The sequence below is a fragment of the Schistocerca gregaria genome, chromosome 2 (genome assembly GCF_023897955.1).
Source record: "Schistocerca gregaria isolate iqSchGreg1 chromosome 2, iqSchGreg1.2, whole genome shotgun sequence".
Classification (NCBI taxonomy): Eukaryota; Metazoa; Arthropoda; class Insecta; order Orthoptera; family Acrididae; genus Schistocerca; species Schistocerca gregaria.
The window spans coordinates 459,101,721-459,128,544 of record NC_064921.1 but is presented as its reverse complement, the minus strand read 5'-3'; the positions used below and the strand labels follow the sequence as shown (position 1 = coordinate 459,128,544).

Sequence of the window (26,824 nt, the reverse complement as noted above, 5' to 3'; positions counted from 1 at the left end):
GGCTGGACTACTCCTCCCATAAATACACCAAGTAGTGCCCAGCACTGTCGGCTCCCACCATGTTGCCACTTCCGCTTCACTGCCCTGTGTAAAACATTTGCCCTGCGTAGAACATTGTGTCAGCCAGTCCTCATTGATTCATTGCAGTAAGAGATCTGGGTACTTTGAACTTCATGTGCCTTAAAATATGTAATGATAGTAGTCGAAAGAGGAACAGACCAAGGCTACATACACCTAGAAAAGTATTGCCTTGTGAAATGTGCTCCAACCAGAGGTGGCAGGCAAGGCTGCCTGGTGCAGTGTTGGAGGCTGTATGGGAGGGAGGGAGGGAGAGAAAAAGAAAGGGAGTGGAAAGGAGAGCAGCAGAGAAAAGGAAAAGATTGGTGTGTGCACTGTCAGAGAGCACTGTAGTATGGAAGCGAAGGGATGTGGGTTGGGAGGAGGTGATAGGACAGAGTGGGTGGAAACTGTTGGATGGAGGGTGTGGGGACGGCAGGTTACCGTAGACTGAGGCCAGGATGACATCAGGAGCAGAGAATGTGTTGTAAGGGTAACTGCCATTTGCAAAATGGCTCTGAGCACTATGGAACTTAACATCTGAGATCATCAGTACCCCCTAGAACTTAGAACTACTTAAACCTAACTAATCTAAGGACATCACACACATCCATGCTCGAGGTAGGGTTCGAACCTCCGACCGTAACAGTCGCGTGGTTCTGGACTGAAAGGCCTAGAACCACTCTGCCCCCATGGCCAGCTTAACTGCCATCTGTGAAATTCAGAAACGCTGGTTGTAGAGGGGAGGATCCAGATCCAACAGTACCTGCATTTTGACAATTCTCATGCCTTCCACAGCAAAAAATCCCTTCCATACAGCCTATCCACCTGTGGATGGAATATCTGCAGTAACAAGACCTCCCTTGCTTAGACACAAAGGCAGGTGCTATGCCCCAGTCCCAGTTCACCAACAGATTTTCCACACTATATCCCCACACACCCCCAATCTTCCCACTAACCCCAAGAATCACCTACACAGGAGTGCCCCCTTCATCACCCAATATCATCCTGGACTCGAACAATTAGAACACATTCTTCATCAGGGCTTTATTATCTGTCATCATGCCCCAAAATGAGGGACACCCTACCACTCTCGAAAAAGTAGTGTTCTGTCACCCATCCAACCTCCACAACATCCTAGTCCATCAATATGCCACTTCCAATCCCAACCCCTGGCCATAATGATCATATCCCCGTGTAAAACCAAGGTGCAAGACCTGCTCAATCCACCTGCCCAGCACTTCCTATTCGTCTTTGTCACATGCTTATTCTACTCCATCAGAGGCCAGGCCACCTGTGAAAGCAGCCATATCATGTAGCAGCTGCAATTACTGCACAGCCTCTTACGTTGATATGGAAATATCATATGGCTAGGGCCTCCCGTCGGATAGACCGTTCGCCTGATGCAAGTCTTTTGAGTTGACGCCACTTCGGCGACTTGCATGTCAATTGGGATGAAACGATGGTGGTAAGGACAACACAACCCCAATCCCTCAGTACAGAAAATCTCTGACCCGGCCGGGAATCAAACCCAGGCCATTAGGTATGACATTCCATGATGCTGACCACTCAGCTACCAACGTTGATATAACTATCAACCAGCCAAACTGTGTCCAAGAGCAAAGTCGACCATTTTGTTGCACAACATGCAGCAGAGCATAATGACTTCAATGGCTGCTTTGCAACCTGGACCATCTGGATCATCCCCTTCACTACCAGCTTTTCTGAACTATGCAAATGTTAGTTATCCTTTCAACTCATTCTCCAGTCCTGAAATTATCCCACCCTCAACCTAAGGCAACATACTGTCCTTACCACCCTCCACCTGACAGTTTCCACAACCTCTGTCCTATCACCCCCTCACCATTCATGTCCCCTCACCCTCACTGTGCAGTGCTCTCTGCATGGAGCCATAATCTTTTCCCTCCTCTCTTTACCACTCCCTTTTATTCCCTCCCTTCCTCTGCCCCACAGCCTCCCAATGCTGCACTCGGTAGCCTTGTCTGACACCTCTAGCACCTGCACACTCAGCCAAACACCACTGTCTGTTCTTCCCCCACACACATCCAACTGTCTTTTCAAGTGTGTGTCAGGTGTGCTTGCTTGCATGAATGCATGTGTATTTCTGTTTCCTCATGAAGGTTCTGCTGAAAGCTTACTGTATAACAATCTTTTTGTTATACCTGACTACAACTCCATGTGTCATCTTTATAGTGAATAGGAATTTAGCCTTCCCATAACTGTTCAAATTCCAACCCAAACTTCCAATGTTTGAAAATCAGAAAATACTTTTGGCATCTGCATCTACATCACCACTCTGCAGTTCACACTTAAGTGCCTGGCAGAGGGTTTATTGAACCATCTTCAGACTATTCCTCTACCATTCCACTCTCTAATGGCTTGAACACTTAATTATTTCTGGATGACCTCCAGTTTATCTTATTTTATTGTTAGCTGCCCCTTCATTGTTACCATTGGTTAAATAGTTATTTATAAGGAAGTGTTAACACCGAAAATCATTATTCACATGTGTGTGCCATCACAAAAATTATCTCTTGGAGGTACTGAGAAAAAGCCACCCAGCACAGCAAACTGCATAAAAATAGAGAGAGAGAGAGAGAGAGAGAGAGAGAGAGAGAGAGAGAGAGAGAGAGAGAGAGAGAGAGAGAGAGAGAGAGAGATTTTGAGATGATGGGAGATGCTGATACATGTGACTCACAGCACACTAGGGGTGGGGGTGAGTGCTTTTTGTGACCCAGTAGAGAATTACAAAATGTGCCAGGAAAGGGAGTAAACAACTTCATGACTGACTGTGACACGCTAGAACAGAAAAGATTAATTGTCTTGGTGTGTACAGACACCCAGAAATCTACTCATTCTCTGTGTATATGTAGAAATTTCTGGCTCTTGATATATGGAAGTAGCCAATGTAGAGTTGGCCCTGTGAAAAACATGATGTGCCCAGATGAATATATGCCACTTTTAAGGTTTGTCCTTGACTCTATTTACGGTGACGGAGAAGCCACTTTTAAAGGGAACTGCAAGTATTTGCACTGGAAAGGCACGTTCATTGGGATGATAAAAATTAATGGTAACCTGGTGTCATTGCACAATCTTGGTGCACCCAGGTTACAGATAGTACGACAGACACACCCATCTTCACCTCCAACTTGCGGGACGGCATCCCAGACAACTCTAATGAGCTTAGAAACTCCTCAGGATGTGGAGCAGCGTCGTCTCGTCATCACTGTATAGATTGATTTGTAGGTGGTCATCTCACTTGATCAATAACTTTTTTATTGATGTTTCGCACTAATTCATTCTTGGATGTGTAACGTCATAGATTAAGGGTCGACCTGCAACAGCAATCGCACAACTTGCGTACGGGCCGCTAGACGCTGCCGCGAGCGCTAAGAGTGCATTGCAATCGCAGGTGCGCATGTTGGATACGGGCCTCGAGCGCAACTGTATATAAGTGCCAACAGAGTTCGGCCAGCTCTCATTTGGTTGGCATCTCATTTTTACCTATTCTCTTATTTGCTTAGTTGCTTACTTCTCATTTGTTTATGCCTCATGTTATTGTGCTCTCTTTCAGCCATTCTGATTGTTTGGATTTACTCCCAATTGAGAAGTGCTCATTTTGGCATTTCACTTTTGCATATTTCTCATTTTGCTAATAATATGCTCCTTAGCTTTTTACAGATGAATAGATTAACATAGTCTCACGTACAGTTTGTTCATTTCAGCCTGTTCATATTTTAATGTTCTTTAAATACTGTAATAATGATCGGAAGCATTTCTTCCCTTAAACTTTTGTAAAGTATTCTCGATGTAGGATTTGTTCTGTGACACAGGCGTAAAGTTTTGAATATAAGTTATATATGAAACTGTGCTTTAAAAGGAATTTATTTTTTCAGTTTGTACTACATCAGATGACAATTTTGTGATATGAGGGAGAATTTTGAGCGGTGAACCCATGGAAATCCCCTTTAAAAATAAAAATCTGTGTGACACTGAAAGATGTGACACTGTAGGCACTAAAAATTTATATATATAAAATTATTCGTCACAGGTGCCAATATTGCTCTTACATATAACCAATCCTCATATCTCAAGTTTTGCTGTAAGCCTGGAAAAACATCATTAATTAGGCTATGTTCTGAGCCTATAATATTGCACAAGTGGCTTTCAAAATCTATTAAGCTTTCCACTTCCGTTGCCATGCAACCCTCAGTGATCTCGAGGAGGTATTTAGCAAAGAGCCCACATTATCAGTCATCGTAGAGCTGGACTCTCAATTAGTTGTGAAGTGTAATTTTTCTACATTTGTCCACAGTTGTGAAGACTTGAGACAAGCGGTGATCTTGTCTGCTACAGTGCCCCGCTTGATGACCAGTCGTGTATACAAGCAAGACAACCATTCCACCCATCAACATATGGTTACTGGGGATGTCTCACAAGCTATGATCGAGTGCCTTGATCACACATCAGTGTGACATTGAGCATTCATCCCACACAATCAATTTGTACTGCTGCAACAGAATGGTGTGCCCAGTGCTCTTGCTTATATTGCAAGTGGGCGTCTCCTCACTTGCAACGTTCAGCGCAAGCTTGCGCATGACATGGATAGTTCTTCCTCTGCCGAGCGTGGTCTCAGTTATGTCAGAGATGCAATACCTAGTGTGACATTCCTATCCTTTTGCAACTGCACCAACAGCAAATTGAACAGGAATGTCTTGCCGGTACATCAGCTGCATCCAAGAGACAAAAACCCGCTTCTCCATTCACCATGTGAATCAAAATTGTATTAAAAATGTGACTTTGCTTTGGTGACAGCTGGGGCCAAGTTTGGGTAACTTGAGCCCCCAAAGTTGCAGTGTAATAAGTGAGCTCCTTGAGCAAATCAGTGGTCAACTCGCCCACTTCTTGTGGGGTGGGCATGCCGAAACCAGATAGCCCTTTTTGCCATCATTGAGAAAACTTTGTCCTCAATAAGTTTGAGTCCTTTTTTGAGATACATGTCACTGCTGGCACATGCTGCCCCTTGATACCAGTATGTAATCTCGTCCAGTAATGTGGTTTTTTATTTGTTCCAAAGTGTCATAGGGTTCGAAAGTCCACATGCTCAAAATGGTAGTGAAGAGCTCTCTCAACATGGCTGATGATTGGCTCAATCAGTTCCTCCATCATTGTGTCCCAATGGCCATCATATTCCAAAAGTCCCAACGTCCCACATGCTTGCTGGTATGTGGCTTTTTTCTGTCCATCATCTATTTGAGGACCTGAAAACTGTTGGGGGTCCCGTACATGGGTCAATATTGCACTGTGTAATTCTGGGCAGTACATCTAATGCCTTTGAAAGGGGCATTTTGCACATAATGCTTTCATTCTTTCCGTGATGCATTCAGTATGTTATATTTTGGTACTTCCAGGTACAGCAAAATTTGAGCAAAGTCATCCAACTGACACAGATGGAAAAATGCAGTCACGATGGTAATGGATGGTGTAGCTACTCGATCGCGTAAATTGGTCTCTGTGAAGTACACATGCACACCATAGGGAAGGTGCACCTTAAGATGAGTCACTATCGCGTGCTTCTCATGAAATGGTAAACACAATATCATCCATGCCACTTCATTTCTGCTCACATATTGACCACAATAGACACCTACACTTCATCTCTTGTTTCACTATTAGTGTAGCCCACTGCTGCACAATAAATATCACCTCACCATTACCTTTTCTATGTACTTGCAAATGTATTCCATTGTCTGAAGCAGGTTACAAATCTCCATATTAATGTGTGATTTAAAACTTTTAAAAAGGAGCAGTAAGTAAGAAACCAATCAGCTGTTTGTCCACTATCCCTTGTGTGGTACCTCTCAGTTTAATGGTAATCATATGTCCCTCCTTCTTGGGTGCTCTGCATCTGTACGACAGATATCCATTCTTGTTCATTTGGGTCTCTTAACAGAGCCTGAGGATATTTTTTTGTGCATTTCTCATCCTTCATGTACTCGGTCATGGTTGGCATTCATACTGTGTAGCTGCCAGATGTCAGGCAGTGGGAGCACTATGTTCATTTTTAGTTTGCCATCCGGATGTTACATTTTTAGGTCTGTTTGATTATGTAGGCCTCTCCTTTCTTTTTTCTAATTTCACAAATATGTAGTGATCTGGAGCCCTTGCACGGATTGGCCCAACCTCGTCTTATGTGTTACCAAATACAATACACGAGTTGGCTTGTTTCAGTAGTCTGCTCTTCTGGTTTTTACAGATTTGTTGCAATATATTTCTTTTCTCCCCCCCCCCCCCCCCCCCCTTTGTAAAAATTTCTGTACAAAATGAAACAATGCAAAATTCTGGATGGAATAATGACAATATTATGAAAGAACAGACTGTTACTCACCATATAGAGGAGATGTTGAGTCACAGACATGTGAGGGGGGAGAGGGGGGGAAGGGGGAGGGGGGGGGGGGGTAGAAGGAAGGAAGGAAGGAAGGAAGGAAGGAAGGAAGGAGAAGAAGAGTGCTATGCAGGTAAGCCGTGGTCTGAATAAATAATTAGTACAATTGAAGTGGATCTCTTTAAAATAAAGTAAAATTTTGCTTATATCCATTTTTAAACAATGACCTTGACAATCTGATAATATAGCACTGACATAGCCCTGAGCATGCCGGTCCTGCCAGTCAGGCTGGTATAGGTCCTTCTGCACTGAAATACCAGTGCATCATTTATTGTGTCAAGCATGGTGAGTGATTAATTAATCCATTGACTCATAATCAGGAGACTTGCAAATTAAATCCATGTGTGGCTACCTAGATTTAACTGTTCCATGGTTTTCTTAAATTGCTTTGGATAACTGTCACTGAACTCACACAAAATTCCATAAAATAAATGACTAAGACATCAAATATTTCACACATACCTCTAAATGTGTACATTCAGTATAAAATACCATCATTATGATAACTAAGAAATCACATTATTGTGTCTCATGTCATTTTCAGACTATTATCAATGTTTTACACAAGTAAAAGAAAACTTGTGAGGTGACATGAAAATATTTACTAGTTGCACAAACAGCGCAAAAATTGGTGACAGGAAGAGCATTTGGCAACAAAGTTAAAACAAAATAAATTTGTCAAATCATGAAGACAGCACATCCCATATGGTGAGATAAATTCCAGGAGAGAGAGAGAGAGAGAGAGAGAGAGAGAGAGAGAGCGAGAGAGAGAGAGAGAGAGACAGCGCAAGAATCAATGAAATATTTATATTCCTGCTGGTATGGTACACATAGTTAAGGAGAAACTCACACGTCTTCCGGTGGATATCGCCCAATGCAGTAATCTCCTATGCTAAGATTAGGTGTTCCTGCTTTGATTTCAGCGGCATTCTGCAGTTCCTTCTCCAGTTTTTGATAACTGTAAGACATAAGATAAAATATGTACAAAATGAATGGTCTACAAAAGAGATGCTGAGATCTATCTATGTTTATTTTCTGGCAGTTAATCAAGCCCCCATTAGCAGATACTCAAGACTATAACTTCTGTGAATACACTTATCCTGCCATAATGCACAAGAAAAAAGATGGGTGCAAGATGCATTATGGATAAAGGCAGACTTTGTGGAGTCATCAGTGTGCTCCTCTTTGTGTTGCCAAACCTAGTAAAGTAACAGTGGGGTAAGCAGAGCATTTGGCCACTGTATTTCTGAATCTCCCTATCTATTTCCTTTGATAACCATCACAATCAATTCTTAAAGTAATACTTATGTTTGCATTTGCCACTCTTAATGGACAGTTCACTGTTAAGACTTTCATAATAAACTAACATGAAAATCAATGATAAATGTTCTGTGCACACATTGAAACACATGTTATAGAGGGACCTGGAAAAGTGATGTTACTGCTTGGAGCATAACTTATTACACTTTCTGTCACTGCATTTTGCCCCGCTACCCACCTTATGTGCACACTAGTACAGTAGTCATCATACCGTTTAGGGCTGCAATTATATGGTTTCATTTGCTTTCTGAGGTGAGAGTGAGATACGAATAACAAAACAAAACTTTATAGGATGTGTGTTTATTATTAACAGCAAAATACAACAAAAATGTGTGCTGATACACTCCAAAATGGTTGAAAATACTATCAGAAGTGTTACACATATGTAACTGTCAAACTGAGAACCTCACTCACTCTGCTGCTACTTTGCCTGTGAGTGCCATCTTCAGCTGAGGCAGTTTCTTTAGTAATGGCAGCCTCTGATGTCATAATGACGAAATATCTTTTTAATCAAGTAATCTATTCAATAATTTTGAATTGTGTTCAAGACCAAGTTTATGGAAGATTCACTGCAGCAAAATAAAAATTGCAGTGCCCCGGGGGAGGGGAGGTTGAGAAATGCTAAAAACATGCAAAACAAAATCGCTATAAAGGGCTACAGTAAAAAATTAACAGGACATTCTTGTACGCATATAAAATGATTTTGTTTGATCAGAGCAGAATAAACCTGAAACCAAACCTTATAAAATGAAAGTTATTAAAATGATTTAAGAATGTTTAATTAATAATTGCTAATAAAGTGTTACTGTTTAGATGACACTAGTTATCTCAATCAAGACTTTTTGATATCGTACTTTGCCTGATTTATGTTGATTGTTTTCCAACTACACTCCTGGAAATGGAAAAAAGAACACATTGACACCGGTGTGTCAGACCCACCATACTTGCTCCGGACACTGCGAGAGGGCTGTACAAGCAATGATCACACGCACGGCACAGCGGACACACCAGGAACCGCGGTGTTGGCCGTCGAATGGCGCTAGCTGAGCAGCATTTGTGCATGGCCGCCGTCAGTGTCAGCCAGTTTGCCGTGGCATACGGAGCTCCATCGCAGTCTTTAACACTGGTAGCATGCCGCGACAGTGTGGACGTGAACCGTATGTGCAGTTGACGGACTTTGAGCGAGGGCGTATAGTGGGCATGCGGGAGGCCGGGTAGACGTACCGCCGAATTGCTCAACACGTGGGGCATGAGGTCTCCACAGTACATCGATGTTGTCGCCAGTGGTCAGCGGAAGGTGCACGTGCCCGTCGACCTGTGACCGGACCGCAGCAACGCACGGATGCAGCCCAAGACCGTAGGATCCTACGCAGTGCCGTAGGGGACCGCACCGCCACTTCCCAGCAAATTAGGGACACTGTTGATCCTGGGGTATCGGCGAGGACCATTTGCAACCGTCTCCATGAAGCTGGGCTATGGTCCCGCACACCGTTAGGCCGTCTTCCGCTCACGCCCCAACATAGTGCAGCCCGCCTCCAGTGGTGTCGCGACAGGCGTGAATGGAGGGACGAATGGAGACGTGTCGTCTTCAGCGATGAGAGTTGCTTCTGCCTTAGTGCCAATGATGTTCGTATGCGTGTTTGGCGCCGTGCAGGTGAGCGCCACAATCAGGACTGCATACGACCGAGGCACACAGGGCCAACACCCAGCATCATGGTGTGGGGAGCGATCTCCTACACTGACCGTACACCTCTGGTGATCGTCGAGGGGACACTGAATAGTGCACGGTACATCCAAACCGTCATCGAACCCATCGTTCTACCATTCCTAGACCAGCAAGGGAACTTGCTGTTCCAACAGGACAATGCACGTCCACATGTATCCCGTGCCACCCAACGTACTCTAGAAGGTGTAAGTCAACTACCCTGGCCAGCAAGATCTCCGGATCTGTCCCCCATTGAGCATGTTTGGGACTGGATGAAGTGTCGTCTCACGCGGTCTGCACGTCCAGCACGAACGCTGGTCCAACTGAGGCGCCAGGTGGAAATGGCATGGCAAGCCGTTCCACAGGACTACATCCAGCATCTCTACGATCGTCTCCATGGGAGAATAGCAGCCTGCATTGCTGCGAAAGGTGGATATATACTGTACTAGTGCCGACATTGTGCATGCTCTGTTGCCTGTGTCTATGTGCCTGTGGTTCTGTCAGTGTGATCATGTGATGTATCTGACCCCAGGAATGTGTCAATAAAGTTTCCCCTTCCTGGGACAATGAATTCACGGTGTTCTTATTTCAATTTCCAGAAGTGTATTTTTAAAGAAAGTGTCAAGAAGTAAGCTGAACAGTGATCTTGCATCAGACTTTTTGGGATTATTTCAGCACATAACTTCTTACGACACTGTGAAAAGGAGGTGCTTCTGACTTCCAACAGATATTGTTAATAATTTCAAAAAACAAAAGCTTCAGTCACACAATGGGAGCTGACAAAGTAAATACATGGGCTGTTCTGATCTTATTTTTTATTGTTGAAACCAACAATGGTATCAGAGCTCTCTGTGTTTGTAGGGCTACGTAGCTCAGATGCACGATTTTTTTCATGACTATGGAAACAAGTGGTTGCTGTCTACTCATTGACTAGTGAACATTTGTAAGTGATAGTTGTCAGATTTTGTGTGGTGGGCAAAATGACTGAAAAATTGGAACGATGTTATTGGATCAAATTTTGTTTTAGAATTGGCAATTCTCACATTTAAACAATTCACAAATTCGACAAGTATTTGGGGATGAAGCAATGGGTACCACACAAATAAAGGAGAGGTACAGCCACTTCAAAGATGACCGATCATCAGCGAAGAAAGGCAGGCTCTCAAACATCTGTGAATGAGATTGTTATTGATCAGAAACAGGATTCCATTTATCAAAATGAAAGCATCCATCATTTCTAAGACCTCAAAAAGCAAAACAAATCTGCAGCAATGTGAAAGTTGTGCTGTGCTGACCATCTTTTTTGACTCCAATGGTGTGGTCCATCAGAAGTACGGCTCAGAAGGCACTAATGTCAATACAGAGTACTACCAAGGATCTGCCACATCTTTGTGAAGCAGTAAGGTGCAAATGGCTCATAGCTTTTCGGTCAAACACAACATGGCTGAGGTTTGTCAGCTCCCTGTTTCCCTGACTCGGCACCAAGTGACTTCTGGCTTTTTCCTAAACTGGAAAAAACTCTGAAAGGGACCATATTTCACAATAGGGAGACATTACGCAGAATTCAACAGAGCAGCAGTACACAATACCAAAAGAGGCTTTCCAGTGATGCTTCCAGCAGTGGCAGCAGCACAGGCACCAACTCCATGGGGCTTGAGGGGGCTTGAGGCCCCTAAAAAATTCGTTTAGAGTGGGGGGGGGGGGGGGGGGGCAGAGGTCCCCCACCCCAATAAATTAAAAAATATGATTCTTTGTAAAATCACAAAATTATGATGGAATTTTTTATTTTCCTTAAAGTACATTCAGTAATGAGTTAAAACAAATAATTATTATGGCAGTAAGCAGGTTAACTGAAAACAAGTGGTGTGAATCATGATAGTGTTACGGTGCTGCGGGCACACTTAGAATTTTTCCCAGTGCGCGAACCTTCGGGTAAAGTCTGGCGCTGGCTGGCCAGCACTGCGGCCATGGTGACTTCAAAAGAACTGGAGCAGAAGCATCTGGAAACCCTCGCCTCGTGTTGCCTTGATGCTTCGAGACGTTACGGTGCTGTGGTTATATAAAGCCCAACCTGCTGTCGCAGCCATTCAGTATGGATAGTTTCGTTCAGTGCATGCTGCAGACGTGTTTAGTGTTCCGACTTTAGTGTTTAGTAGACTATTTTATATGACTATATTTTATTCGTTTACCTTAGTCTCTTAGTGTATTGTGAATTAAGTTTGCAATGGATAAAACTGTTATCAAAAAGGCATGATTAGAAGTTAATGATACTGCAAGTTAACCTCCAACAATTATTGTGTCATCAATTGCTTCGTCATCTCCAGGTGAGAACCGTTCACAGCCAAAACCTGGACAATACGGTAAGGGAAGATCATTTCAGAAGTCTTGGTTGATCAAATATGCATGGCTAGAATATGAAGCATCTACTGAAAAAGTTTTTTGCAAAACCTGCAAAGAAGGAGACACCAAAAATCTATTAGAATTTTCTTCAAAAGAAGATGCATTTACTTCTGTAGGATTTTCTAACAGGAACAAGGCTTTGGAAAAATTCCGTCTTCAGGAGAACACGTTTACGCATAAAGAAGGTGTTCTGAAACTAAATTCTAACAATAACTTAAGTGTGGCCTCCCAAATGAATGAACAGTTCCCACGATATTCAAAACGAGATCATTGATCTACTAGGAAAGTCTGTGTTGAGAATGGTATTGGCTTCAATCAAATAGACTGAACATTTTTCTATTACGGTTGACGAAACAAGTGATTCTTCGATTGACGAACAAGTGTTATTTTGTACTCGTACTGTTGATGATTCCTTAATCATCAATGAAGGCTGTATTGGCTTATATGAGACCCCCAACACTGAATCACAAACTCTGTTTAGTATTTTAAAAGTTTTGCTGGTCTTGATTTGTCAATGGATAAGTTAAGAGGACAGTGCTGCGACGGTGTATCGAATATGAGAGGTAAGTACAAATGGATAAAAAAGTTAGTTTTGGATATACAACAAAAAGCACATTACATTCACTGCACTGCTCACAGTTTAAGACTTGGAAGGTGTAGACAGTCTCCACCATCTTACATCTATGAGGGGTAATATGGCTTTGACCAAGGACTTAATAAACACCGTAAGGAAATCCAACAAAAGGATGGGACTTTACAGAAGCATACGGACAAGCTGGTCTACGACCCCTGTGCCCGACTAGATGGACTATGTAAGCTTCTAGTATCTTGAGAATATTGAAAAACTTTGAAGACCTTTTACAATTATTTGAAACATTTTCTGCAGAAGACAAAACAGAGGATGGTTACAAATGTGCAGGCTACCTTTAGTCAATGGTACAATTCAAGACTTATTTCTTTTTACGTCTTTATTGCCATGCAATGGATCCCAGTAAAGGATGTTAATGAAAAAATTCAATGCCCTCATCTAAGTGTTGCTGACCTGGAAAAAATATATGAGGGCTTGATTTACATATTGAATGGAAGGCATGGTAGTTTTGAATACTTTTAGGAATTGTGTTTAAAAGAAAAACCATCACAAGTTGATGATCCTTCGGTTCCTTGGAATTGAAGTATACCAAAGAAATATGAAAACAACAAAGCCAGCTCACAGCACACTTTCAAAACCCCAAAGGAATACCACAAAGCTATTTACATTGAAGTTTGTGAAACTGTGCAACCTTGCATTACTGAGTGCTTTGCTTCAACTGGACTCACACAGGTCATTGCAGTCGAACTAGAGTGTTTGCTTTTAGTAAACAGAGGTGAAACAAATTTGGAAATATCAACTTAGTTTTTCTAAAATGTCCTAGACACTGAGACACTGTGCTTACACTTGAATATGTTAGCCAATATTGATAATAAAAAACATCTGGTCTTAAGAAACATGTGTGATGTAAGAATGTACATTACACAAGAGCCTGCCGTTGGAGAAATGTTATGTGAAGTAGTGAAGTCCATTAAGCTTCTCCAAGTAGCTCCAATCACGACAGCAACAGCAGAATGGTCATTTAGCGCCCTTAGATGCCCGAAGTCATATCTCGGATCAACAATAGGACAGAAGTGACTGAACAACTTGGCTGTTCTTCATGCCCACCGACATGTTTTGGATGAATCGGATATCCAACCAGTCATCAACGACATCATATTCAATAATCCAGTCAGACAGTCACCTTTCTAAAGGCACTCTAGCCCTAATAATGGCATTTAGGGCAATATTAAAAATCTTTATAAAATAGAGAATTAAATACATACATAATGTTAAATTTTCAGTTTGAAAATATTAGCACTAGTTTAGTACTGTATTACTATACTACTGCATTAGCTATTTTCAAATACTTAAATATGTTTAAGGTGTAAGACCCAATTAAAACCCTCTATTTACATACTTTTTGACTGAAAGTATTTGCCATACTGTATTAACTTTATTAACTGTATTAAAGCATTAACTTTGAGATACTGTTTTTGTTTAACGAACCTTGAGCCTTACTCAAAGTGCTATTACTGTTGTGACAGCAATATTTTATGTTTTGTTCTTTTAATGATAGTTTAGGATTTATTTAAATATAATTTCAGTCTTTTCAGAGCTATATATTCACTGCTCCATAATAGTCTATAATCATGATTATTACTGTAAATTAAATTATCTTTTTATGAAAATACCATGTGTATTTATGTTTTGTTTCTTTTTTGAAAGCCAAAAAATGTGTCAGGCTTGTCGAGTTTCCCAGAGTGTCGAGTTATCGAGAGTCCAGTTTCCAGGATTCTAGTGTTGATCACATGACTCTAAAATGCTTTAAAAAACTTTAAAACTCACTATTTTTTATCAAAACTTTCAAAAAATTCCCAGCGCCAGACCCATAGTATGCGCCCCCCCCCCCCAATATTTTCTATAAGTTGACACCCCTGGGCAGCAGCACTGGGAGTGATGTGTAGAAGCTGAAGGGGACTATTTCAGGGTGACTAGTGTCAAACAGCTGTATCTAAATAAACACTGATTTTATAGATAAAACTCTTTATACTTTCTGGACAGCCCTTGTACAAGTAAAATGTGGTGCAGAGAGGCAAACACAGTTTCAAGCAATTTTATGTTTTAGCCAAAAGTGCCTTTTATGTTACATCAGAAACAATTTTTAGCACATTAAAATTTTGTTACGAAGAACAAAATTACTTCTGTCTGATGCAAAACACACCCACACCCACCCACACACACACACACACACACACACACACACACACACACACACACACACACACACACTTTGTAATTTGGAACTGCAGTTACTCACCTTTCTTCCCATTTGGCATTTCTTATGAAGAACTGACTAGGGCTATCAGCAGTAAAGAACGCAATTTCAGTGTTGTCTTGCTCTGAAAGAAATGCCCACTGGGGTTCCAGACTACCCTCCTTTTCATTTTGGCACTGCTGAGCTTCTAAAAACAATCAAGTCATTAGCAGGCAAAAATCATAAAATTTATCTCTATTCTTAACTAATAAGGCTTGTTAAAATATCTCTGACAATTTGCTATCTTTTGGACAAATTCTTTTTGAGTTAAAGCGCGCACACACACACACACATCTGTCAGGTACACTGAACCAACTGAGTACACAATGCTGGGACTGCAGTTCTACAGCTTGACTACAGAATTGCAGTCTTGGCCTGGCATTGTGTACTGGTCTACTGTGGTATTTATAATTTTTTACTTGATTGTATTTCCTTCCTGTACTATTATGTCTGAAGCATGTGTGTGTGATATCTAAGGTTATTTATATTATCTCAGCTATTTTATACCCAGCAGTTCTCTTAATGTACTCTGCATACAGACTGAATAAATAAGGTGAAATATACAGCTTTTCATACTCCAATCCTGACCCATTTAGTTTGACATACTGAATGCAACACTTTCACCACATTTTTCCAGTGGCTTTGCACTTGTCTGCTGTAATTACATCATGTTCATTAAACTTGTTTTTATTATTATTTTCTATGACCCATTAGACTTTGCTATCTAAAACATCTTGTTCTGATTCTTAGTTCAGATTTACATCACCATATATTTCAAATATTTTAGGGTAAAAAGAAAATACAATTAAATAAAAAGTCATAAATCCAACTGTACACCATAATTACAGTGCAGTAATTGGCACTCTTCACTGTGTATAAAACCACATAGGTGGTATGACCTACACTTGGAACAGTCAGAAGATCAGTAGGATTAATCCTTCCAATGTTGAAACTTCATCTATTTTAGTTTAAAGCAATGTAAAGTGAAAGACAAACAGCGAGCTTTCATCTTATAACTTCCATATTTAACGCTGCATTGCCAATTTCAGGCTATATTGACCCAATCTTTGGTTAGGTGGCCAGCCTGTGTGGCCATGCGGTTCTAAGCGCTTCAGTTGCAGGTTAGAATCCTGCCTCGGGCATGGATGTGTGTGATGTCCTTAGGTTAGTTAGGTTTAAGTAGTTCTAAGTTCTAGGGGACTGATGACCACAGATGTTAAGTCCCATAGTGCTCAGAGCCATTTGAACCATTTTTTGGTTAGGTATGCTGTTTACAAGGTTGAAACATACATGGTAAATTTCTTGATTCTGTTGGTAAAAATCTACTGTTTGAAACCAGAATGGGACAACAAGTATAGTAGTTCTAAAATTGAAATCTTTAAATGAGGGATAAAAACTAAACCATGTGTACGATTAAGGTCACACTAAATTTAGTCCATATCCAGTATCCGTGACATTTGTGTGTTGTGGAATCTCAGAACATTTTCTGAGTTCAAATATAAAGAGGTATCTTGAACAAAATGACCTCTCTTATGCCAACCATCATGGATTCTGAAAACATCAACCATGTGAAACCCTACTTTCACTTTTGTCACATGACATCTAGAAAGCCATGGACCAAGGCAGTCAGGAAGGTGCAGTATCTCTTGACTTCTAGAAAGCATTCGACTCAGTAATATACCTAAATTTACTATCAAAATTATGATAGTATGGTGTATCAAGTGACGTGTATGACTGGGTTGAAGTTTCATTGGTGGGAGGACACATTAGGTTTCTTGGACAGAGAGTCATCGACATATGTAGAAGTAACTTCATGTGTGTGCTGGAGAAATGTGCTGGGACTCTTGCTGTTCATGCTGTACATTAATGACCTTGCGGACAATATTTATACTAACCTTGGAGTTTTACAGATCATCAGTTATCTAAAATAAAGCACTGTCACAGAAAAGTTGAACGAATACTGTCAAATCTTGAGAAGATACAATGTGGTGCAAAGATTGGCAACTTGCTTTAAATGTCCAGAGAGAAAAGACAGTCAGTGCCCTCATGGAGACATGTTTGTGGTTGTCTACAGGTCTATTTTGTACCCAGGCATGCACCTGCAAACAAACAGTCACAATATCACTCTTCAGGGCTCCAAAAATATGGAAATTGCATGGGGAGATATCGGGACTGTATGAAAGTTGTGAAAGGTTTTCAGGTTTTCCCAGGGAAACTTCTACAGTGTAGTCAAAACAAAAAGCATGCAAGGTTCCAGGAAAGTTATGATGACATTTTCCTTTGATTGCAAGGTCCCGCTGATCATTGACTTTCTGGAACCCAGCATGACAATTAACACACTGCAGTATGTGGACACTTTGCAAAAACAGATGTTGTTGTTGTGGCTTCAGTCCTGAGACTGGTTTGACGCAGCTCTCCATGCTACTCTCTCCTGTGCAAGCCTCTTCAATTCCCCGTACCTACTGCAACCTACATCCTTCTGAATCTGCTTAGTGTAGTCATCTCTTGGTCTCCCTCTACGATTTTTACCTTCCACGCTACCCTCCAGTGCTAAATTTGTGATCCCTTGATGCCTCAGGACATGTCCTACCAACCGATCCCTTCTTCTAGTCAAGTTGTGCCACAAGCCTCTCTTCTCCCCAATCCTATTCAATACTTCCTCATTAGTTATGTGATATACCCATCTAATCTTCAGCATTCTTCTGTAGCACCACATTTTGAAAGCTTCTATTCTCTTCTTGTCCAGACTAGTTATCGTCCATGTTTCACTTCCATACATGGCTACACTCCATACAAACACTTTCAGAAATGACTTCCTGACACTTAAATCTATACTCGATATTAACAAATTTCTCTTCTTCAAAAAACGCTTTCCTTGCCATTGCCAGTCTACATTTTATATCCTCTCTACTTCGACCATCATCAGTTATTTTGCTCCCCAAATAGCAAAACTCCTTTACTACTTTAATTGTCTCATTTCCTAATCTAATTCCCTCAGCATCACCCGACTTTATTCGACTACATTCCATTATCCTCGTTTTGCTATTGTTGATGTTCATCTTATATCCTCCTTTCAAGACGCTATCCATTCCGTTCAACTGCTCTTCTAAGTCATTTGCTGTCTCTGACAGAATTACAATGTCATCGGCGAACCTCAACATTTTTTTTTTCTTCTCCATGGATTTTAATGCCTACTCTGAATTTTTCTTTTGTTTCCTTCACTGCTTGCTCAATATACAGATTGAATAACATCGGGGAGAGACTGCAACCCTGTCTCACTCCCTTCCCAACCACTGCTTCCCTTTCATGTCCCTCGACTCTTATAACTGCCATCTGGTTTCTGTACAAATTGTAAATAGCCTTTCGCTCCCTGTATTTTAACCCTGCTACCTTCAGAATTTGAAAGAGAGTATTCCAATCAACATTGTCAAAAGCTTTCTCTAAGTCTACAAATGCTAGAAATGTAGGTTTGCCCTTCCTTAATCTACCTTCTAAGGTAAGTCGTAGAGACAGTATTGCCTCACGTGTTCCAACATTTCTACGGAAACCAAACTGATCTTCCCCGAGGTTGGCTTCTACTAGTTTTTCTATCCATCTGTAAAGAATTCGCGTTAGTATTTTGCAGCTGTGACTTATTAAACTGATAGTTCGGTAATTTTCACATCTGTCAGCACCTACTTTCTTTGGGATTGGAATTATTATATTCTTCTTGAAGTCTGAGGGTATTTCGCTTGTCTCATACATCTTGCTCACCAGATGGTAGAGTTTTGTCAGGACTGGCTCTCCCAAGGTCATCAGTAGTTCCAATGGAATGTTGTCCACTCTGGGGGCCTTGTTTCGATTCAGGTCTTTCAGTGCTCTGTCACACTCTTCACGCAGTATCGTATCTCCCATTTCATCTTCATCTACATCCTCTTCCATTTCCATAATATTGTCCTCAAGTACATCGCCCTTGTATAGACCCTCTATATACTCCTTCCACCTTTCTGCTTTCCATTCTTTGCTTAGAACTGCGTTTCCATCTGAGCTCTTGTTATTCATAGAAGTGGTTCTCTTATCTCCAAAGGTCTCTTTAATTTTCCTGTAGGCAGTATCTACCGCCCCCCTAGTGAGATAAGCCTCTACATCCTTTCATTTGACCTCTAGCCATCCCTGCTTAGCCATTTTGCACTTCCTGTTGATCTCATTTTTGAGACGCCTGTATTCCTTTTTGCCTGCTTCATTTACTATATTTTTATATTTTCTCCTTTCATCAATTGAATTCAATATTTCTTCTGTTAGCCAAAGATTTCTACTAGCCTTCATCTTTTTACCTACTTGATCCTCTGCTTCCTTCACTACTTCATCCCTCAAAGCTACCCATTCTTCTTCTACCGTATTTCTTTCCCCAATTCCTGTCAATTGCTCCCTTATGCTATCCCCGAAACTCTGTACAACCTCTGGTTCTTTTAGTTTATCCAGGTCCCATCTCCTTAAATTCCCACCTTTTTGCAGTTTCTTTAGTTTTAATCTACAGGTCATAACCAATAGATTGTGGTCAGAGTCCACATCTGCCCCTGGAAATGTCTTACAATTTAAAACCTGGTTCCTAAATTTCTGTCTTACCATTATATAATCTATCTGAAACCTGTCAGTATCTCCAGGCTTCTTCCATGTATACAGCCTTCGTTTATGGTTCTTGAACCAAGTGTTAGCTATGATTAATTTGTGCTCCGTGCAAAATTCTACCAGGCGGCTTCCTCTTTCATTTCTTTGCCCCCGTCCATATTCACCTACTATGTTTCCTTCTCTCCCTTTTCCTACTACCGAATTCCAGTCATCCATGACTATTAAATTTTCGTCACCCTTCACTATCTGAATAATTTCTTTTATTTCATCATACATTTCTTCAATTTCTTCATCATCTGCAGAGCTAGTTGGCATATAAACTTGTACTACTGTAGTAGGTGTGGGCTTCGTATCTATCTTGGCCACTATGCTGTTTGTAGTAGCTTACTCGCATTCCTATTTTCCTATTCATTATTAAACCTACTCCTGCATTACCCCTATTTGATTTTGTATTTATAACCCTGTAGTCACCTGACCAAAAGTCTTGTTCCTCCTGCCACCGCACTTCACTAATTCCCACTATATCTAACTTTAACCTACCCATTTCCCTTTTTAAATTTTCTAACCTACCTGCACGATTAAGGATCTGACATTCCACGCTCCGATCCGTAGAACGCCAGTTTTCTTTCTCCTGATAACGACATCCTCTTGAGTAGTCCCCGTCCGGGGATCCGAATGGGGTACTATTTTACCTCCGGAATATTTCACCCAAGAGGACGCCATCATCATTTAATCATACAGTAAAGCTGCATGCCCTCGGGAAAGATTACAGCTGTAGTTTCCCCTTGCTTTCAGCCGTTTGCAGTACCAGCACAGCAAGGCCGTTTTGGTTATTGTTACAAGACCAGATCAGTCAATCATCCAGACTGTTGCCCCTGCAACTACTGAAAAGGCTGCTGCCCCTCTTCAGGAACCACATGTTTGTCTGGCCTCTCAACAGATACCCCTCTGTTGTGGTTGCACCTACGGTACGGCTATCTGTATCGCTGAGGAACACAAGGCTCCCCACCAATGGCAAGGTCCATGGTTCATGGGGGAGGGCAAAAACAGAAAACACTAGCATGCCATTTAGTCGAAGCACCCAAGAATGTTGACAGACAGCATCGTTCTGCTGCAGAATAGTGCCCACTCACATGCTGCCAAAGTTGTTTCAAGTACATTATAGATGTTTCGCTAGGAAGCCCTAACACATCCTCTATAGAATCCCAATCTCGCCCCATGCCATTTCCTTTTCGAGCCCTGAAGACAGACGATTTGCTTCAATGAAGAGGTGCACGCCTCATCACAACCATAGTTCCACAATCAACTGCAAACATTTTTCCATAAACGCACTCACAGTTTAGTCTCACAGTGGGATAAATGTACGAACAGCTGAACAGTTATGGGATTACATTTGCAATTGTAAATAGATCCCTTATTTTTTTCCATCTGTCTTGTTTTCATTTTATTGTCCCTTCTAAAAGACATAGTGAAAAGAAGTAGTGTACCTAAACTTCCTGGCAGATTAAAACCTGTGTGCTGGACCGAGACTCAAACTTGGGTCCTTTGCCTTTCACGGCTAAGTAATCTACCATCTGAGCTATCCAAGCATGATTCACAACCCGGCCCACAGCTTCCCAGCACCTCATCTTATAAAATCCAAACTTCACAGCTCTCCTGCAGACCTTGCAGAACTAGCACTCCTGTAAAAAAGACATTGTGGAGACATGGCTTAGCCACAGCCTGGGGACTGTTTGAAGAATGAAAAGGACGAGGTACTGGCGGAATTAAAGCTGTGGAGACGGGTCGTGAATCATGCTTGGATAGGTCAGATGGTAGAGCACTTGCCTGCAAAAGGCAAATGTCCTAAGACTGAATCTCGGTCTGACACACAGTTTTAATCTGCCAGGAAGTTTCATATTAGCACACACTTCACTGTAGAGTGAAAATTTCGTTCTGGAAACATCCCACAGGCTATGGCTAAGCCATGTCTTTGCAATAGTCTTTCTTCCAGGAGTGCTAGTTCTGCAAGGTCTGCAGGGGAGCTTCTGTGAAGTTTGGAAGGTAGAAGACAAGGTACTGGCGGAATTTAAGCTGTGGGGTCATAAGTCATGCTTGGGTAGCTAAGATGGTAGATCACTTGCCTGCGAAAGGCAAAGGTCCCGAGTTCCGAATCCAGCATACAGTTTTAATTTGCCAGGAAATTTCATATCAGTGCAAGCTTTGCTGCAGAGAGAAAATTTCATTCTGGAGTACACCTGAACTTTGTAATATGTTAGTCACTGAAATATACAAAACATAAAATCTGAGTTTCTATAAAAATCTTTACAAGTTTTGCTAAAAAAACACAAAGAAAAATGTGATTCTAAAAATCTGCTCCAGGAAACAGAACTTAGTTTTACAGCTTCAAGAAAGTAACTTTGTGGCTGATAGACTGCAGAGATAGAGGACAATGTTGCTGGCGTGTAGCCAGCCATGTTAGACAAGCTCTGCATGTACCTACAAAATAGGCAACACAGATAGCATGTGATGCTTGAGAGAGAAGTAAGATTGGCTGGTGGCGGGCCTCTACAACTTGACCCACTCAAATTTCTATCATAAAGATGTTTTAATTGAAGTATAATATGACTTTGAGTTGAATGAAATAACTTCACTGCCAAGTGTATACATTACTCTCATTTTTTATGTCATGTCTGAGTATGTAATATCTTCGTATTTTATGATTTTATAGAACCCTTCCTATAGTACTCTTAAACAGATGCTGTGGACAACAGCACAATCAGCCACTGCTGAGCTACAGTAGAGTACCATTAAATGGATGAAGCCTTGCATAATGTCCATCTGGTCAGTTAACTTTGAGTAATACACTCCTGGAAATTGAAATAAGAACACCGTGAATTCATTGTCCCAGGAAGGGGAAACTTTATTGACACATTCCTGGGGTCAGATACATCACATGATCACACTGACAGAACCACAGGCACATAGACACAGGCAACAGAGCATGCACAATGTCGGCACTAGAACAGTGTATATCCACCTTTCGCAGCAATGCAGGATGCTATTCTCCCATGGAGACGATCGTAGAGATGCTGGATGTAGTCCTGTGGAACGGCTTGCCATGCCTTTTCCACCTGGCACCTCAGATGGACCAGCGTTCGTGCTGGACGTGCAGACCGCGTGAGACGACGCTTCATCTAGTCCCAAACATGCTCAATGGGGGACAGATCCGGAGATCTTGCTGACCAGGGTAGTTGACTTACGCCTTCTAGAGCACGTTGGGTGGCACGGGATACATGTGGACGTGCATTGTCCTGTTGGAACAGCAAGTTCCCTTGCCGGTCTAGGAATGGTAGAACGATGGGTTCGATGACGGTTTGGATGTACCGTGCACTATTCAGTGTCCCCTCGACGACCACCAGAGGTGTACGGCCAGCGTAGGAGATCACTCCCCACACCATGATGCCGGGTGTTGGCCCAATGTGCCTCGGTCGTATGCAGTCCTGATTGTGGTGCTCACCTGCACGGCGCCAAACACGCATACAACCATCATTGGCACCAAGGCAGAAGCGACTCTCATCGCTGAAGACGACACGTCTCCATTCGTCCCTCCATTCACGCCTGTCACGATACCACTGGAGGCGGGCTGCACGATGTTGGGACGTGAGCGGAAGACGGCCTAACGGTGTGCGGAACCGTAGTCCAGCTTCATGGAGACGGTTGCGAATGGTCCTCACCAATACCCCAGGAGCAACAGTGTCCCTAATTTGCTGGGAAGTGGCAGTGCGGTCCCCTACGGCACTGCGTAGGATCCTACGGTCTTGGCGTGCATCCGTGAGTCGCTGCGGTCCGGTCCCAGGTCGGCGGGCACGTGCACCTTCCGCCGACCACTGGCGACAACATCAATGTACTGTGGAGACCTCACGCCCCACGTGTTGAGCAATTCGGCGGTACGTCCACCCGGCCTCCCGCATGCCCACTATACGCCCTCACCCAAAGTCCGTCAACTGCACATACGGTTCACGTCCACGCTGTCGCGGCATGCTACCAGTGTTAAAGACTGCGATGGAGCTCCGTATGCCACGGCAAACTGGCTGACACTGACGGCGTCGGTGCACAAATGCTGCGCAGCTAGCGCCATTCGATGGCCAACACCGCGGTTCCTGGTGTGTCCGCTGTGCCGTGCGTGTGATCATTGCTTGTACAGCCCTCTCGCAGTGTCCGGAGCAAGTATGGTGGGTCTGACACACCGGTGTCAATGTGTTCTTTTTTCCATTTCCAGGAGTGTACAAGAGTAAAGTTACATAATATTAGCAGCCTATATTCAGAAAGATTTCCTCCCCTCCCCCTCCAAATCCTCAGGCAAAACACTTTTTTCAGTCTTTGTACATTATTAACTGGTTCTCTGATATAATGGAACCTGTCATCTGCAAGCTGATCATCAGGAAAATATGCCGAGACAATCAATGTGATCTGATTAAACATTAACTTTGACAGTATCAAGCTGATTATTTAAATTTATTTAAGCATCTATTGGTTCACCTGATAGATAAGAAATGGAAATGACAATCAAGGCAATTACTGTTACAACACAGGAAGGTAAGCTAACAATTAAAGAAAAATACATGTGCATTTTACTGCTTTAAATATGTTGCACTTACATAAATGAAATTTGAATAAAAAATGCTTACCTGAACAGTATTCCGGTAAAACCAACCCAGCTTCTTCACATAATGTATACAACCTTGACATATGATGTGGATTTTCTACACCAAGGTCATTTTCTAATATCTTTTGCCTCAACGAAAGAACTACAGCAGTTGTCTTCAAAGCAGGAAGTAGTTGATGGCATTCAATAGGGTCAAGCCATAAGGTAGCAGAAAGACTCAACAGTATCTGCAATTCACATTTTATCATAAATACAGTGGAGGGAGATAAAAGTGTGAGTTTTTTCACATGCTCTTCTGTACAGGCAGTCAACACAGCCGTTGTGTATATACACACACAATCTTGCTTATTTACACTCTTTAAGTACACCAAAATTAAGTTACAACACATGGCTTGGAATTAACTTCATCACACACAGACTTGTTTATAGAATAGAAAACAAACTGTATGAGAGGACAGTTATCTCCTAGCTAAATAAAGGATGCAGTGAGTAGCATACAGTCTTCTCACAAGAAAAAGAGCAAATTTGACAGGGGTGCAGAGAGTGAAGGAAGCAAGCGTTGATCACTGAATCCCAGCACACAGCCTGTGGAGGGGATTGGAACAGCACAGGGAGAGGGGGAGGGGGAGGGGGAGGGAGGGGGAAAGGGGGGGGGGAACTGAGCTAATGTCACGCAGTGCTGGCAACACAATTGCTTTCACACATAATTTGTTCCCAAGTGTCACTGTAAGTGCCCTCTATTAGCCACCCACTGTAACAGCTATCAACTGCTAGGTATTGCACGTCTACAAATTGAGACATGGGTGTAAAATCAATTTGCAGGGTTCAGGAAAGCAGAATTGACAGTTTCATGTTCAATGATGGTCCTGTTGCTACTAATTCCTGTTCAGTTCTCATAGACAACTTGAAATTAAAAAGATCCAGTAGTAAAATCTGCACTCTGGACAATAAAGAAAGAATGAGTGAGATCTGGAACATTTATCCACATATGTAACGCTGAACTGTATGCACACATAAATCACTCAGAATAAGTCTCATTACATTTCTCATCTTTGCTTATGGCGTTATTGTTGCTACTGTCTGATTCAGTAGTATTAATACTGATTTTGTCTATTCAGAGTTCAATGATACCATCACGCCTCCCATAATCTTCTTCCAGTTGTTGGACCATCCTTAAGTACCCTTCCTAGACACCAGCAGTAACTGACAGAAGTAATTCCTTGCAATCTTAAATAGATTGTCTTTGGACATGTTGCCTGAAATGTTGTGATCCCTAAACAACCGTTTTACTTTTGTCCATGCCCGTTTTTCAGCACTCAAATCACAATTAGAGAGTGTCAAGCAGATAACTATGTGGCCTTTTTCTTTTGCCACTTTGTCGATCATGTATGCTTTTTAGCAGGTCTATGTTATTGAATTAAAGCAAACAGATCCTGCTTCCTCATGCTCTCATTAAAGGCAACACACCTCTTTCGCAAATCATTCAAACATCCTTCCTGTGTTATCATACCTTGTGGGGTGTTTTTCCCATCTGTCTGTTATGGTATGGATCACTGTCCATCACAATGACTGAAACTGTAGAAAGACTTGGGAGACCCATATTTGCAAATCGCTTTTCAAAGTTTTCAGGCATCTATTTCATGATTGTGTGCCTGTATGATCCTCACAATTAAATAAAAATAAAATGATGGTCACTTCTGGAATGATGAGAGTTATTCAAGAATACATAATAATTGTAAACAAAATACATTTTCATGAAAAAATGATGCTGTATCAGCAGCAGCTGCATATAGAAAATAAAAGACAATCTCTTACAAAGATCTGCAATAATAAATGAAGAAAATTTGAATCAATGCCCCAATTTATCATTTGACTTTTTAATGGCAATTTATTTACACACAAAGCAGGTGGTCAGTGTCTTTTAGTATGCAGTATGCTGATGTGTGACACAAGTTACTTTTGACATTGTTGTGTGGACTACATTCTTTGAAATTTTGAAGGTGGCAGGGGCTAAATACTGGGAGCAAAAGGTTATTTAGAACTTGTACAGAGAGAAGACAGCAGTTACGAGAGTTGAAGGACATACTAGGTAAACAGTGGTGGATATAGACAGAGTTGTAACCTATCCCCAGTATTAGTCAATCTGTACATCCAGCATGCATTAAAAGAATACAAGGAGAAATTTGGAAAGGTAAGGACTTAGAAAAACAGCTGAATAGAGTGGATGGTGTCTTGAAAAAGAGATTATAATATGAATATTAACGAAAGTGTTATGGAACAAAGTCAAATTAAATCAGGGAATGCTGAAGGAATTAGGTTAAAAAATGAGACACTAATTGTAGTAGCTGAGTTTTGCTATTTGGGCAGTAAAATAACTAATGGGAGGCAAAATAAAGAGGATATAAAACATAGACTAGCAATGATCAAACAATGGAAATCAAAAAATTTACAAGCTAAGCTGCAACCTCTGTGCTGCATTCTACGTAGGCATGACAACCAACAAGCTGTCTGTCCGCATGAACGGCCACTGACAAACTTTGGCCAAGAAACAAGTGGTCCACCCTGTTGTTGAACACGCTGCCAAACATGATATCCCTCATCTTAATGACTGCTTCACAGCCTGTGCCATATGGATCTTCCCCACCAACACCAGCTTTTCTGAATTGCGCAAGTGGGAACTTTCCCTGCAATACATCCTACATTCCCGTAACCCCCCTGACCTCAACCTTCGTTGG

The 26,824-nt window shown here is 41.8% G+C and overlaps 1 protein-coding gene across 2 annotated transcripts in view; it reads right to left on the bottom strand.

Annotated features, from left to right (window-relative positions):
* LOC126325742 (putative ATP-dependent RNA helicase TDRD12) overlaps nt 1–26,824 on the bottom strand; it is a 445,014-nt gene that overhangs the window by 104,192 nt on the left and 313,998 nt on the right. The window contains exons 19-21 of one of the 2 annotated variants that reach the window (XM_049995275.1): nt 24,112–24,316; nt 14,837–14,981; nt 7,374–7,481 (exon numbers count right to left, since the gene is read on the bottom strand). In XM_049995275.1, coding sequence (XP_049851232.1) covers nt 7,374–7,481; nt 14,837–14,981; nt 24,112–24,316 — 458 coding nt within the window. The remainder of the gene's footprint in view (nt 1–7,373; nt 7,482–14,836; nt 14,982–24,111; nt 24,317–26,824) is intronic. The other variant, XM_049995276.1, reaches the window with a different exon arrangement.